General features: G+C 38.3%; 1 protein-coding gene across 3 annotated transcripts in view; it reads left to right on the forward strand.

Moving 5' to 3' along the window:
* The first annotated feature begins 4,084 nt into the window (after positions 1-4,084).
* Positions 4,085-13,234, forward strand: part of LOC140506859 (arylsulfatase D-like) — a 34,944-nt gene continuing 25,794 nt past the window's right edge. The window contains exons 1-3 of one of the 3 annotated variants that reach the window (XM_072614474.1): positions 4,085-4,472; positions 7,899-8,039; positions 10,719-10,840. In XM_072614474.1, the coding sequence (XP_072470575.1) occupies positions 4,387-4,472; positions 7,899-8,039; positions 10,719-10,840 (349 nt within the window). In that variant the 5' untranslated portion in view covers positions 4,085-4,386. Of the gene's footprint in view, positions 4,473-5,784; positions 5,920-7,898; positions 8,040-10,718; positions 10,841-13,234 lie in introns of those variants that run through there. The other 2 variants (XM_072614475.1, XM_072614476.1) reach the window with 2 other exon arrangements.

Here is a 13,234-nt window from a genome sequence, read left to right on the forward strand (position 1 = left end):
CCAGTCATGGACTTATCCTCTCCAAACTAAACATTCTCATTCAACAAAAGCAGTGGCCTCAATGAAAGACGACAACCAGAAAACTTAATGTCAACACATTAGAGCACTTGTCCAAGTTCAGAAAAGCTCTTTGCTAACTTGGAGGGAAAGTTGAGCTAATACACAGTTGGCAACCGTGGAGCACAAAAGGAGGGGAAGCTTTAAGATATCTGGTGTACAGTATTGCATTTACTCATCTGGGTCAGAACATTTGCAAACATCAAGATTGGTGTGATGAAAAGGATGGGGAAATTCAGAAGCTACTAAGTAAAAAATGAGAAACCTTCAGGGTTTGCCAACAGGATCATCTGTCTTTAAAAAGCAACATTTCACTTCATCAAAAGCAAAGAGGAAGTGAAGGTGAAAAAGATGCAGCAAGAAAGCAAATAAAATTCAATTTTACACTGATGGTAACAATTCGAAGCACTTTTATGATGCCCTGAAAACTATTTATGAGCCAAAGTTCCATGGTGCATCTCACCTATTCGGCACCAAAGGAGTCACATTGATAGTAATAAGGACATGATCCTGGAAAGACACAGCAGTACATTCCTTAAGTGTAGACAATATTAGATTTTTTTTAGAAGAGATATATTTCTCACGATGGAATGGTATATATGAAACCTCAAGTTCATAAAGTGCCTTCAAAATTAATTTTATTTCAAATATTATTTAAACAAATTTTAAATGGTGGCACAATCTTTTTTTTTTAACACATTTACTCAAGAAATTACTTCAAGAACCCTCAATATTCCTGCTTGCCAATTTAGTTTAAAGAGTCTGTCTTCCAAAGGACTCTCACTTTAAAGAGTTCAGTAAGAAATGTAAATCCTGCTATTTTGGTACATTTTTAAAAATGAATCCACAAGTCCATTCCCTGCTCTTTATTTGAAGTGAGAGTGCTATGGAATCTTCAGGTCCTTTATATGTTGCTGCTAGACTTTTCAGTGGACCTGACTACTAATAATGCAAATGCTAAAACTGTACAAATTTCCATTCTGTACAGATGGTGATAGTGAAGTCAGTGTTAATATCTAAAAAGCTGAATTGAAATTAGAAATGTAAGTATCCACATGTGTTTTCAGGTACATATTTTGATGTTCCTAGTTCAATTGCACTTTGGCATAATTGGTTAAGTTGTATTTTTTTTATAGCTTCATTTGACTTTTCTACAGATCATGTCTGTTAATTAATAACTGAGCTTCTGCAATGAATATCATACCAGTAGAATATATATGTATGTACATATGTATATGAAAGAAAAACACTTCCATAGTGTTATCAGCAGATTGTCATCAATAAATGCTAAAGTTACTGACTGTAACACAGATTGAAGAGATTCTCTCTAGCTGAATTTCCAACTGAAGAAGAGGTTTTGAAGCCGTTAGGCTCTTCTTGTGTAGCAAAATGCCTGGTACTGATACTATTCCACCTGAAATTTACAAGGCAGTCAGTTCACTGCTCATACAAAAGCTGACAGAGATTTTTTACATGACAGGAAAAGGTTGCTCCCCAGGAGGGGATGCCTCCTGTTCAAGGATGCCTTCATTGTCCATGCCTATAAAGGAAATGAAAATAGTCCTGTGACAATTTCTTAGTCACTGCTGGCAAGATTCCTGACTGAGGCCCCCTTAATAGACTCATCCTCCATCTGGAAGATGGTCGTCTACCAGAGAGGCAACGTGGCTTCAGAAATGGCCAAGGAATGGTCAATATGGTATTTCCTGCTTGATAACTTCAGGAGAAATGCCAGGAACAGCGCAGAGGTCTGTACACAATGCTTCTTGATTTAATGCAGGCCTTTGACACTATCAGTTGTGAGGGCTTGTGGAAAGCTATGGCAAAAAATGGTTACCTGGAGTTCATCAGCATTGTACATCAGTTTCATGAAGGTATGCTTGCATGGATTCTGGATAACAGGCAATGCTCTTGCACTTTCCCAGTCACCAGTGGAGTGAAGCAGGACCGTGTGCTTTCTCCTATGCTTTTTAGCATGATGTTTTCAGCAGTGTTGTCAGAGTCTTTTGATGAGAATGAAAATGGCATCAAGGTCAACTGCAGCACTGATGGTGAATTATTTGACTTGAAAAGGCTACAATCCAAGATCAAAATGAGGGAAGTGTATTTTACAAATGACTGTGCACTCAACGCATTCTCTGAAGCTGAGATGTAACAAAGTATGGATTGATTCTTCGCCATTTGAGCTAATTTTTGGCCTAACAATTAACAGCAATAAAACAGAGTTTCTCCACCAACCAGAACTACATCCTCCATACATGGAACCATTGGTTACAGCAAGAGAAGAAATTTTGAATATTGTGGATAAGTTTACTTACCATGGCAACATATACTTTCCAGCAATGTCCACATAGATAATGAGGTCAATGCACACATTGCCAGAGTTAGTTAGCTCAGTATTTGGGAGACTGAAGGAAAGTGTGGGAGAGAAGAAGTATTAGGTTGCCTACCAAACTGAAGGTCTACAGAGCCGTTGTGCTGACCTCTTTGCTGTATGCTTTGTGAAACCTGTCAGTGCCATGCCAGGAAATTAAATTGCTTCCATTTGAATTGTCTTAAGAAGATTTTGAAATCACTTGGCAAAATAAGTATTCCAACTCTATTGCTGAGAATGAAACTCCAATGGACTGACCATATTATTTGAATGCCAAATGTACATTTGCCTAAAAAATTATTTTATGGAGAACTCACACAAGGCAACCACTCACATGGAGTTCAGAAGAAGCAATATGAGGACACTTTCAAAGTGTCTCTCAGGAACTTTGGATTCAATTGTGAGTCCTGGGAGACACTGGCACAGTATCATTCAGCATGATGTGCCCACATCAAAAAAAGGGGCTATACCTAATGAGCAAAGGACAATTGCAACAGCTCAAAAGAAATATGAGACATGCAAATTTAGAGACATCTCCTCTTCAAATGTTTACATGGACTATCTGTGCCCAACTTGTAGTAAAGCCTTCTGAGTTTATGTTGGTCTGATCAGCCAGGCAGACACACATTACCTTGACTCCAACATGGTAATGTTATTTTGGTCCTTTTTGAGAACAAAGGACAACCAACAAGGAAAGAATAGTTAGCCCCTGCCCTCAAGGAGCCCACATTTGAATGTAGGAAAACAACACATAAAACAGGCAATGGAGGATGTCAGAAGTTCCCATTCCTAATAAATTAACGTTCACTATAATGATATCTAACATTTATCAGCACTTACTATATGCCAGGCACTCTGCCAAACATTTTATAATTACTACTTAATTTAATTCTAACAACAATCTCAGGAGGTCGGTGCTATTATTATCCTCATTTTATATATGAAAAATCTGAGGCAAACAGAAGTTAAGCCACTCATCCAGGATCACAAAGCTGGTATGTTTGTGAGGATAGATTTGAACTCAGGTCTTCCAGACTCCGGACCCAGCACTCTATGCACTGCACCAAATTATGTGCTAAAATACCTCAGAATAAATTGAGATGTGTTGTAAACTTCAGAAGAGAGAATTTTTGTCCTATGTTGTATTTCCTATTCATTCTGCTATAAAATAGTATGCAGGATCTCCGTGTTATTGAAGAAATACATCATTTTGAATAGACATTTCAAATGCTGACGCGGATGAAATATCTCCTTTGAAATTTAATTTTGATTTCCAGTATCGCCTCAAGCCAATCACTTAACACATCAGCATTTAGGTCTTTTCAGCTGTGAAGGTGGCAGACATAAAAATGATGTATTGAAAATGAACTGTTGTGCACAAAACCCTTTAGTTCCACATGAAAGCTGTTGTGTTGGTACTAAGCAGTGTTATTTATTATGCCTGGAATAACTCCTTGACTTTTAAGTACGGTTAGCTTTCTTAGAGCTTCAGATAAAACTAATGCTTTAAGTCCTGCAAGAGAGTAAAACTAGGCTCTCAAATGAGTCCTTTATTTCAAGGCTCAAGGAAAGGAGAGTCATTTTTTTTTTCTTGTTTCCCTTTTAGGCATCTGGACACACACACATTCTCTCTCTCTCTCTCTCTCTCTCTCTCTCTCTCTCTCTCTCTCTCTCTCTCTCTCTCTCTCTCTCTCTCTCTCTCTCTCTCGCACACACACACACACACACACACACACACACGCACACACGCAAGCACGTTTTTTTTTTTTTTTTCAAGTCCCAGTAAGAATTTTCCAGCGTTCCCTCAAAGGCTTTTCACTAGTCCAGGTTCACAATTTCCCTTCCCTATGGTTTATCTCAGGTAACAAGTTGACTCTTCCTGCTTCTCCTCGCTTCTGGCTTGCAGCCTTTGGACCCTGCGTCTTTTTTTTCTGTGCTCTCTGTTTGTTTTACGGATGGGGGTCGGCCGATTTTGGGGGTGGACCCGGATCACCAAAAGACAAGGGAGGTGCAAGCTGAATGGCGCCCCTGGCCTCCGCAGGTGTGTAAGGGGCTGTGCTGGCATTTCTGGGACCCAAAGCTACCCACCCCGTGTTAATTCAGGTGGTTGTCTACGTAGACGTTTTTCAAGTCAGGCTTTTCTTTCTTTTAAGCAAAATGCAAACAAGCAGCAACCCCATTCTGGCCATCTGATGTTTTTTCTTTGCTACACATGCTCCCTTCTCTCCTTTCCCTCCCCTCATCTCCCCCACCCCCCCATTTCCTACCCCCAGTCCCCAAACCACCCCCCTCCCCACCGCCTCCAGCCACTCAGTTTCTCTCCGCTGGGGACGTGTTCTGGTTTCTGTTTTTCAGTATTAGGGAGCCTGGAGGTAGCACCCCTGCCGTTCTCCTCTTGGCCGGGGCACCCACGAGCACCCCTTACCATGACCACGTCACCCAGCCTTGCAGTGTGCAGAAGTGAGACCCCGAGCTTCGGGCCTGGGGCAGAGACTCGGAAGGTCCGGGACTCCTTTCTGCAACCTCCTTGACTGTGACTTGGCTTTTGTGAACTTGGCTTTCAAAATGGCTACTGTTACGAAAAATTAGCCACTGTTTTTCAAGAAACGTTTACAGTATATTTTGTATAGTGAAAACATGGCCCTGCACTTTTTGGGGAGAGGAAGGCAAGGGAGCTGGGAAGGGATGCCCAAGATTTACTTGGAAAACGTAGCTCTTTGGAAATAGATAGGGAAAGTGAAAGTACGGGAATTGTAGGTCCCCCTGACCCCTTTCCCTGGTGCTCTCCTGAGACCATTTCTAGTTTGGTGTTAAACGTCTTAAGCTGGGGGAAATACAAATTGGCCGAATATAATATACAGGTTGACTTTTCCCTTCTGCGCTGGCCTTCAGTTCCCATTCTTCAGCAATAAATCTATTTCCTTTCTGCCCTAACAATAAATTACTTTCTGAACTCTTAACTGCTTTGACTGAGATGCAAGCAAACTTACTGCTCACTAAACTTTGATCACAGTGTAGGGACATCTGCTGGCTTATCTGCAGAAAAGTTCACTCTTTTTAAAAAAAGGTTGCTTGCCTTTCAAATTTGAGCATCATGTCTTGTGACTGACTCCTTGAGTAATCTAAACTTATGATTTCATTGTTTTCTATAACACCTTCTGGATCTTATTTTTTTAAAGATGTTTATGACTTCAACAAAACATGATGGAATGAAGATTGTGGTATTTGGAATCATGCATGGTTTTTATTCATCATAATTCATCATCAATACCATGTTACCAGTGAGGAAATGAAGACTTAAGAAGATTAATTGCCATACCCATAAGCAAGAGCTAGAAAATATCAGAGACAAGGTTGAAGTCCAGGTTTCTCAAATGCAAATATTCAACTCTTGTCTTTATGCCAGAATGCCTCTGCTCCCTACCCAAAGGAAAGATCGAGGATATTAGCTGACCTATATATAAAAATCTACAACTTCTTCTTTAAGGGTATGATTAAATCATCTCAGTGAAATGGAGAATAGCATTTAGAGTCAGAATTGTCCATTAAAAAGGAGGGGGAGATGTCCTGCTGTATTATTCATATCGTTTGTCTCAACTAATCAAATTATCATGCTCTTTATTTTGTATCCCGCTATAGGACTAAAGTCCAAGTAATAGCCTCTCCCTCTACTTATAACATAGCTAAGAAATTTTCACATGACATAGCCATAATGCATATCTGGGGATTGATTGAAGTGATAATTCCACTTTTAAAGTGAATTCTATTTTGTCTTCTCAACACTTGGCAACATCCAATCTTTTGGGATGTTATTAGACTCTAAAAATGACATTTGCCTGACTTTCTAGACTAGCAGAGGGTGATATCAGTGTGACCAGAGGGTCTAGGGGATCCACACATAACAGTATTACCTTACTGGGGTAATCCCATGTAAAAGTAGCAATAAATTGGGGCAGGGGTGGGAGGAGGTAAGAGAGGAATGTAGAGAAACTCAAAAAGATCAGAGGAATGAACCCTTCTTACTCCATTCATCTCAGCCTTCTAAGTCACTAACAATACCAATTTAGAGTAATAAAGGATTCAGATCACAGATATCTCCATATTTGCTTTTATTTCTCTTGCTTATCACATAGGGAAGGCGCAAAAGAAGTTACAGGCAGTACCACCAACTGAATTCTAGGGGAAAGCCATCTCCACTCCATAGTTCTTACCCCCTTCCCCAGCTTGTGCTGGAGGAGTTTACTGTATAATCCATACTCGCTCATCTCCCCAATGCATCCCCAACTTCCATTGCCAAATAACACAGAAGAAAGGATAGCATATTGATTTATTTTTATCTAGCAGTACAAAATCCAGTATACTTTATTAGATATACAGGAGCCAGTGTAGCTCTTGCCTTAAAGTGTCAAATACTTCTGACTGAAAGAGAAGGAAAAAAGCTTTGGGTTTTGTTTGTTTTTTTCCTCCTTGCTCAGGTAGCAAAGAAGAGATGGTTAACACAGCAGCTTCATATAACACTCAAAGTAAAAGGTAAAAGGAAAATGCCTTTGAAGGGCTGAGTGGCAGTTTCACTAAACCAGATCTATTCAGTACCATAACATCTCATTGTCTTTGATCTTACCTACCACAATTACAATACCTGCTAAACTGCTCTCAACAGCAAGAATCTACTCATAGTCTCTCTCCATTAAAGAACTGAGGTATCTGGTTGCTAACATCTCCCCATTAGTTGTTAAGATGGAAAATCTGCCTTATTTTTTCTTCTTCTGGCTTCTTTCTTCCAGCAGCCTATCACAATGTCAGATATCTTCACAGAGTTCATGATTAAAGTGTTAGCATTAAATTAGACATTGAAGTTACTTGTAGAAGTGTATTATGGGAGTTGAAATTCTGTGTGTTTGAACAAAACTTCTCGGATTGTGATCGCTAAGATGTTCAACCAAATAGTGGAAGCAAAAATACTCTAAGTCAAAGTTACTCTTGAAAAGGCCAACTTCACAGAGGCAGTTGATGGCAGGCTGAAATCTGACAGCCAGAGAGATGAAAATGCTCCAATGGGTACTTTGAATGGGGACTAAAACTGAGGATACTGATGCAACTAGAAATCCTCCCTGCTTCCACTCTGCTGATATAAATTCCTGAGAAGGAAGGGGTATTTGGCAGTTATGACTTGTCATTGTCTTATAGTTTTAAAAAAAAGAGTATTACAAACAGTTTGAAGACATACTGAAGTCTTGTAGAAAATTCCTGTTGCTTCAAGAGGATTCTAAACCTTCACTGTACTTTTACTCATCTTGAAGGGTAACACCAACCAGCTTCTATGTGATTTAGGTCTGCCTATTATGCAAAATCAAAGAGAATAGGCATTTGAACACTAATCTAAAATAGCTAGGGCTTTAACTAGTTTGGGTGTCCCTAACCATGAGAGTCATTTGACTTTTTATTGTGCATTATTTTTCATTTTTAGGGTCTACTTCTCCATCCTATTTGTCATGTGTCTGCTTCTAGGGATTTGTGCAGCAAATGAATCGAAACCAAACATCCTCTTGATAATGGCAGATGACCTTGGCATTGGGGATGTGGGTTGTTATGGTAATGACACACTAAGGTAAGAACTACATTTAGTGACCATATCAGTTTTATTTACAGAAAGTACTGGACAAGAATTACAAATACTGACATTGTTTCAAGAAAAAGAGAAATCCAAGCACTATAGGCATGGAATTGTGCTTTGTGAAATTTTCATTTCACATCTTAGTGGTCTGAGAAAAATCTGGAAATTATTACTGAATTTTACGATGAGAAATCAGTGTACTGAATGCATTCATGTTCAGCTTCATATTTCATTTCATGTAAGTTTTCATGTGAAATAGTTCAGGTTCTCTCTGTGTCTCAACTATGCCCTTGAAACAAACTTTTCACCTTCAGTAGTTATAACAATCTTTTCTAAAAAATGAGTACTAATATTTCTAAATGTACTAAAAATTCCCTATTAAATGTAGTCACTTATCTATTACCCATTAAGATTAAAAGGCTGGCAAGGTGTGAACAATCTCAAACTGGGTAATCCCAAATATTTAGCATTGGAATGAATTTTCTTATAAATAGAAACTTGTGTTTTGTTTTGGTTTTTTGTTTCTTTTTTTTAAGGAGCACATTGCCTTCCTAATTCTTCTGGACAACTTAATAAAATTAATTCACATTGCCAGGGCATACACCAGCTGATGCCAATGAAGAAATATTCCAGCAATACTGAATAATAGAAGTTTAGAGCTACAAGGGATCTTAAGGATTGTGTAATGTAGTTTAACCCCACTAGATAAGAAAACTGAGGCCTAAGCTGAGGTTTAGTAGAATGTAAGCTTATTGAAGGGAAGACAACTTAATTTTTGTCTTTGTTTATACAGAGTCTACTGCCTTCCTTAGTGTCTAACAGACATTTTATAAATTTTTGTTGATTAAATGAATATGACTTGCCCTAAGTACTGCAAGTAACCAATTAGTGGCTCTCCACCATACAACCATATCTTTTACTGCCTTTTTTCACTGGTATAGTGAAAAGGACATTGGACTAGAAGTTAGATATCTTGATTTTAATCCTCATTTTGAGAATAATTAGCTGAATGTACTTGTGAATTCTCTGGGCCTGTTTGTTTCGTTTTTTTTCTCTATCTGTAAAATAAGGGAAGAGGAGTAAAAATCCAAGGTGCCTTCTATCACTGCAATTCTATGATCTCATGACTCTAGTGTGATAAGGAAGCTGGAAGACATCTCTGAGATCAGTTAGTCCAAACTCCTCTTGTGTACGAAGCAACTGATAATAACAATAGCTGATATTTATACACTACTTAAAGGAATATACAGTACATTACCCCATCGTCAACTTTGAAACAATAACCACTTATGAGGTCGGTTACTATAGGTATTGTTATTATTATTTCTCCAATTTACAGATAGGCCAATTTAGTTTGTCATTAGGCAGCTAGGTGGATAAGTGGACAGAATGCTGGCCCTGGTATGAGGATGACCAAATCCAATCTCAGACACTTACTAGCTGCGTAACTGAGCAAGTCACTTAACCACTGTTTGCCATAATCCACTGGAAAAGAAAATAGCAAACCTCTCCGGTATCTTTGCCAGGAAAACCCTAGATGAGGTCTTGAACAGGCAGACGCAACTGAACAACAAACTATGGTTTAATCCAGTTTAGTGACTTGCCTTATTCACAGCGCCAATAATGTAATTTGAAGCTAGGTGTCTTTGGAGTTTAGGTCCAGCACCTATTCCACTATACTATACCCCTCTCAACCAAGTACCAGGAAGGCTATGACTTGACTGACGTCACGTAGGTAGTAAAATACGGGGTCAAGGATGGAATTCTCCTATTTACGCCAAACCCAGTGTTCTCTTTTCTATGCCACACTACCTGATGGGCTAAAAGAATGGTACAGTTTCCAGAGTGAGGAAATTAGAGACTGAGAAAATATACCTAAAAGATGCCTATCACTCTTAAGAAAAGAAATCCTTTATTTAGGGTCCTTTTACTATTTAATTGAAATGTCAGACAATGAAAGAAAAAAGGACTTTTATTTATTATTAGAGAGGAGTTGGGGGGAATAGTGACAGAAATGCAAAAAGGAAAAGAAAGGAAAAAGAGAAGGAAAGGAAAGGGAAGGGAAGGGAAGGGAAGGGAAGGGAAGGGAAGGGAAGGGAAGGGAAGGGAAGGGAAGGGAAGGGAAGGAAATGAAAGGAAAGGAAAGGAAAGGAAAGGAAAGGAAAGGAAAGGAAAGGAAAGGAAAGGAAAGGAAAGGAAAGGAAAGGAAAGGAAAGGAAAGGAAAGGAAAGGAAAGGAAAGGAAAGGAAAGGAAAGGAAAGGAAAGGAAAGGAAAGGAAAGGATCATCAATGAAATATCTGAAGAAGAGAGGTAGGGTCAGAAGATTAATAGTAAGCAGTGTTAGTTAAATTTATACACACACATATACATATATATATATATATACACATAAACATATGTAAATATGTATATATGTATACAGCTTTAAAATATTATGCTGTGTATTAAAGACTGTTCTTTCTTCTGTTCTTTAATCTATAGAAATGTTCATGTTTGTTGAAGCTGGTCAAGTTCATATTTTTTAAAAAGGAAAAATAAAAGAATAATAATATGACATTGATGTCTCAGGAAAATCACTTAAATGACATTAATTCAATGTTCACTTCCTTTAAATTTGGTCAATATCACAAATACTTTATCAACATGCTCTAAAAACAGGATGTTTTCCTTAGGACCCCTAATATCGATCGCCTTGCAAAGGAAGGAATAAAACTTTCGCAGCACTTAGCCGCTGCTCCTTTGTGTACTCCCAGCAGAGCTGCTTTCCTGACTGGTAGACATGCCTTCAGATCAGGTCAGTACCCTGATGGTAATTCAGAATTAAGTCTGAATTTTTTGATCTTTTGGATCTATCTTTATCAATATAGAGATGCATTAGGAGTACTTTAGTAAAAGGAAAATATGTGCAAGATAAAAATAATATACATTCATGTTTTCTCTTCACAGAGCCTGTTGATAATTCATTGTTTCATTTGTAATTTTCTATTTGACAGTAATATCGATATATATGTTAAAGATGTTTTTAAAGAACCAATGTCTGTCTATTAAGGTGGTAATCAATTCCATTTTGCCCATCACAATGTAGAGGTGATCATAGTTCTCAGAGGCAGTGTTAGAGGATTTTAAGCTTTGGTGGGTTTTACTGAACTAGAAAGGTGTTAAGTATAGGGTTCTTGAAGGATGTTATATCTAGACCAACAAAAATTAGAGCTAAAATTGGAGAGAACCATTAACAGTTGGCTGAATTATAATAAATTCTTTGGCATTAGTAGCTCTTTAAGATAGTGGTGTACAAATAGGGTAATCTCTTGATCCCAAAGGGATTGTGAACTGACATTACAGTTACATAGTCAGAAGGTAGGAGGATAGGTTGCATCCTACCCTCCCAGGGATAGCCAATTGTAGAGCTATATTTGAACATTTGAACATAATGTGCCTTTCGCTCACCAATGTCCATTTCCTCCATCTGAGCTGGGCATAGGCCTCTTGGGAAAATTAAAATCTAACTTTTAGCCACAGCAGCATCTATACAGGTACCATTAGGAAAATTTTATGCCCTTGCCCAGTAGACCTACTTTTCTGTCCTTCAGAACAGAGGAGTCAAACTCATTGCCTGCAAGTGTCAGACTAAACTTTCAAGTGCAGATTAACCCAGATTAAAATGTGATTGGAAAATGCTTAACAAAATAAGCAAAAATGCAACATAGGAAAAGTTCTTCTGTGGCTTTCTAAGTTAATATGCATCTGTAGAAATCCATTTGTGTGGATGTGAATGTGATACCACTGCCCTAGAATCTCATGTGGTGGCTTTGGCAAATTTCCCTCTGAGAGCAGGTTTTTGTATTATAGGCAGTGACCTAGGGGTAAAATGAGAGGCCCATCCTCTTTTATTTTACATGGAACAGAATGAATCTTTTCAGGATGGCCATGGATAGAACTCATTATATTATTCCCCCCCAAAAAAAACTACCCTTCTTTCAAACTTCCCTATTTTTATGGAGGTCACCAGCATTCTTCTACTCTACAGTCTCAGTATCATTTTTGACTTATCATTTTCCTTATCCTACATATGCAATCAGCTGCTAAATTTTGCCATTTTGAATTCCAAAATAACAATAGCTAACATTTATATAGCAATTGCTATCTGCCACACATTGTGCTAAGTATTTTATAATTATCTCATTTGATGCTCCCAGCAATCCTGGGTAGTAGGATTATTTTACAGATGAGGAAACTGAGGCAAAAAAAAGGTTAAGTGACTTGCCCAGCTAGTAAATGTATGAAGTCATATTTGAACTCAGGTCTTCTGCTTTATCCACCAGGCCACCTAGCTGCCTACATATATCCCTTTCTCTCTAATCACATGTCCATGAACATGATTCACCTTCTGATTGCCTTCTATGTAGGCTATTGAAATAACCCCCTAATTGACCTTCCCGCCTTGTTTCTCCCTTATCCCTTCCATTCTCCTCATAGTTGCTGAATTTTTTTTTCCAAAAGCCTGGTCTGATCATGCCATTTCCCTACTCAATTAATTCTAATGATTCTTTATTATTGTTGCAACCAAATATTAATTCATCTTTTTATCTTCCATTTATATGTTTGTTTAAGTTCTATAACAGATATACATATGACAGTTGTCTTGGCATGGAGAGATGAGATAGTTTTGAACCTAGGAAAACTTGGATTCAGATTTTATCCCTGATCTCTATTAGCTCTGTGTCCCTGGGGAAGTAATTTAACGTCCAAGTGCTCTTAGGCAACTCTTTAAGACTACAGTTTGCAGATAATTTGCTGACCTGAAACAAGAAAGGAATATTCCTTACTCAGGACTTCCCTAAACTAATTAAATCATAGGCCCAGTCTTTATCCCTTCATATATGCATGTTTAAGTTGTGTAATCAAATTCCCTTTTTTTTTTTTTGGCGGGGGTGGCAATTTTAAAAATTGAGACTATTGCTGTAAAAGGATCAAATAAATTGTAGAGGTGCTACAATCTGGGTAAACTCTTGAAAAAGAAAGAAAGAGAGAGAGGGAGGGAAGGAGAGAAGGAAGACAGGAAGAAAGGAAAAAAGGAAAGAAGGAAGGAAGGAAAGAAGGAAGGAAGGAAGGAAAGAAGGAAGGAAGGAAGGAAGGAAGGAAGGAAGGAAGGAAGGAAGGAAGGAAGGAAGGAAGGAAGGAAGGAAGG

This window comes from Notamacropus eugenii, chromosome 5 (assembly GCF_028372415.1).
Source record: "Notamacropus eugenii isolate mMacEug1 chromosome 5, mMacEug1.pri_v2, whole genome shotgun sequence".
Taxonomy (NCBI): domain Eukaryota; kingdom Metazoa; phylum Chordata; class Mammalia; order Diprotodontia; family Macropodidae; genus Notamacropus; species Notamacropus eugenii.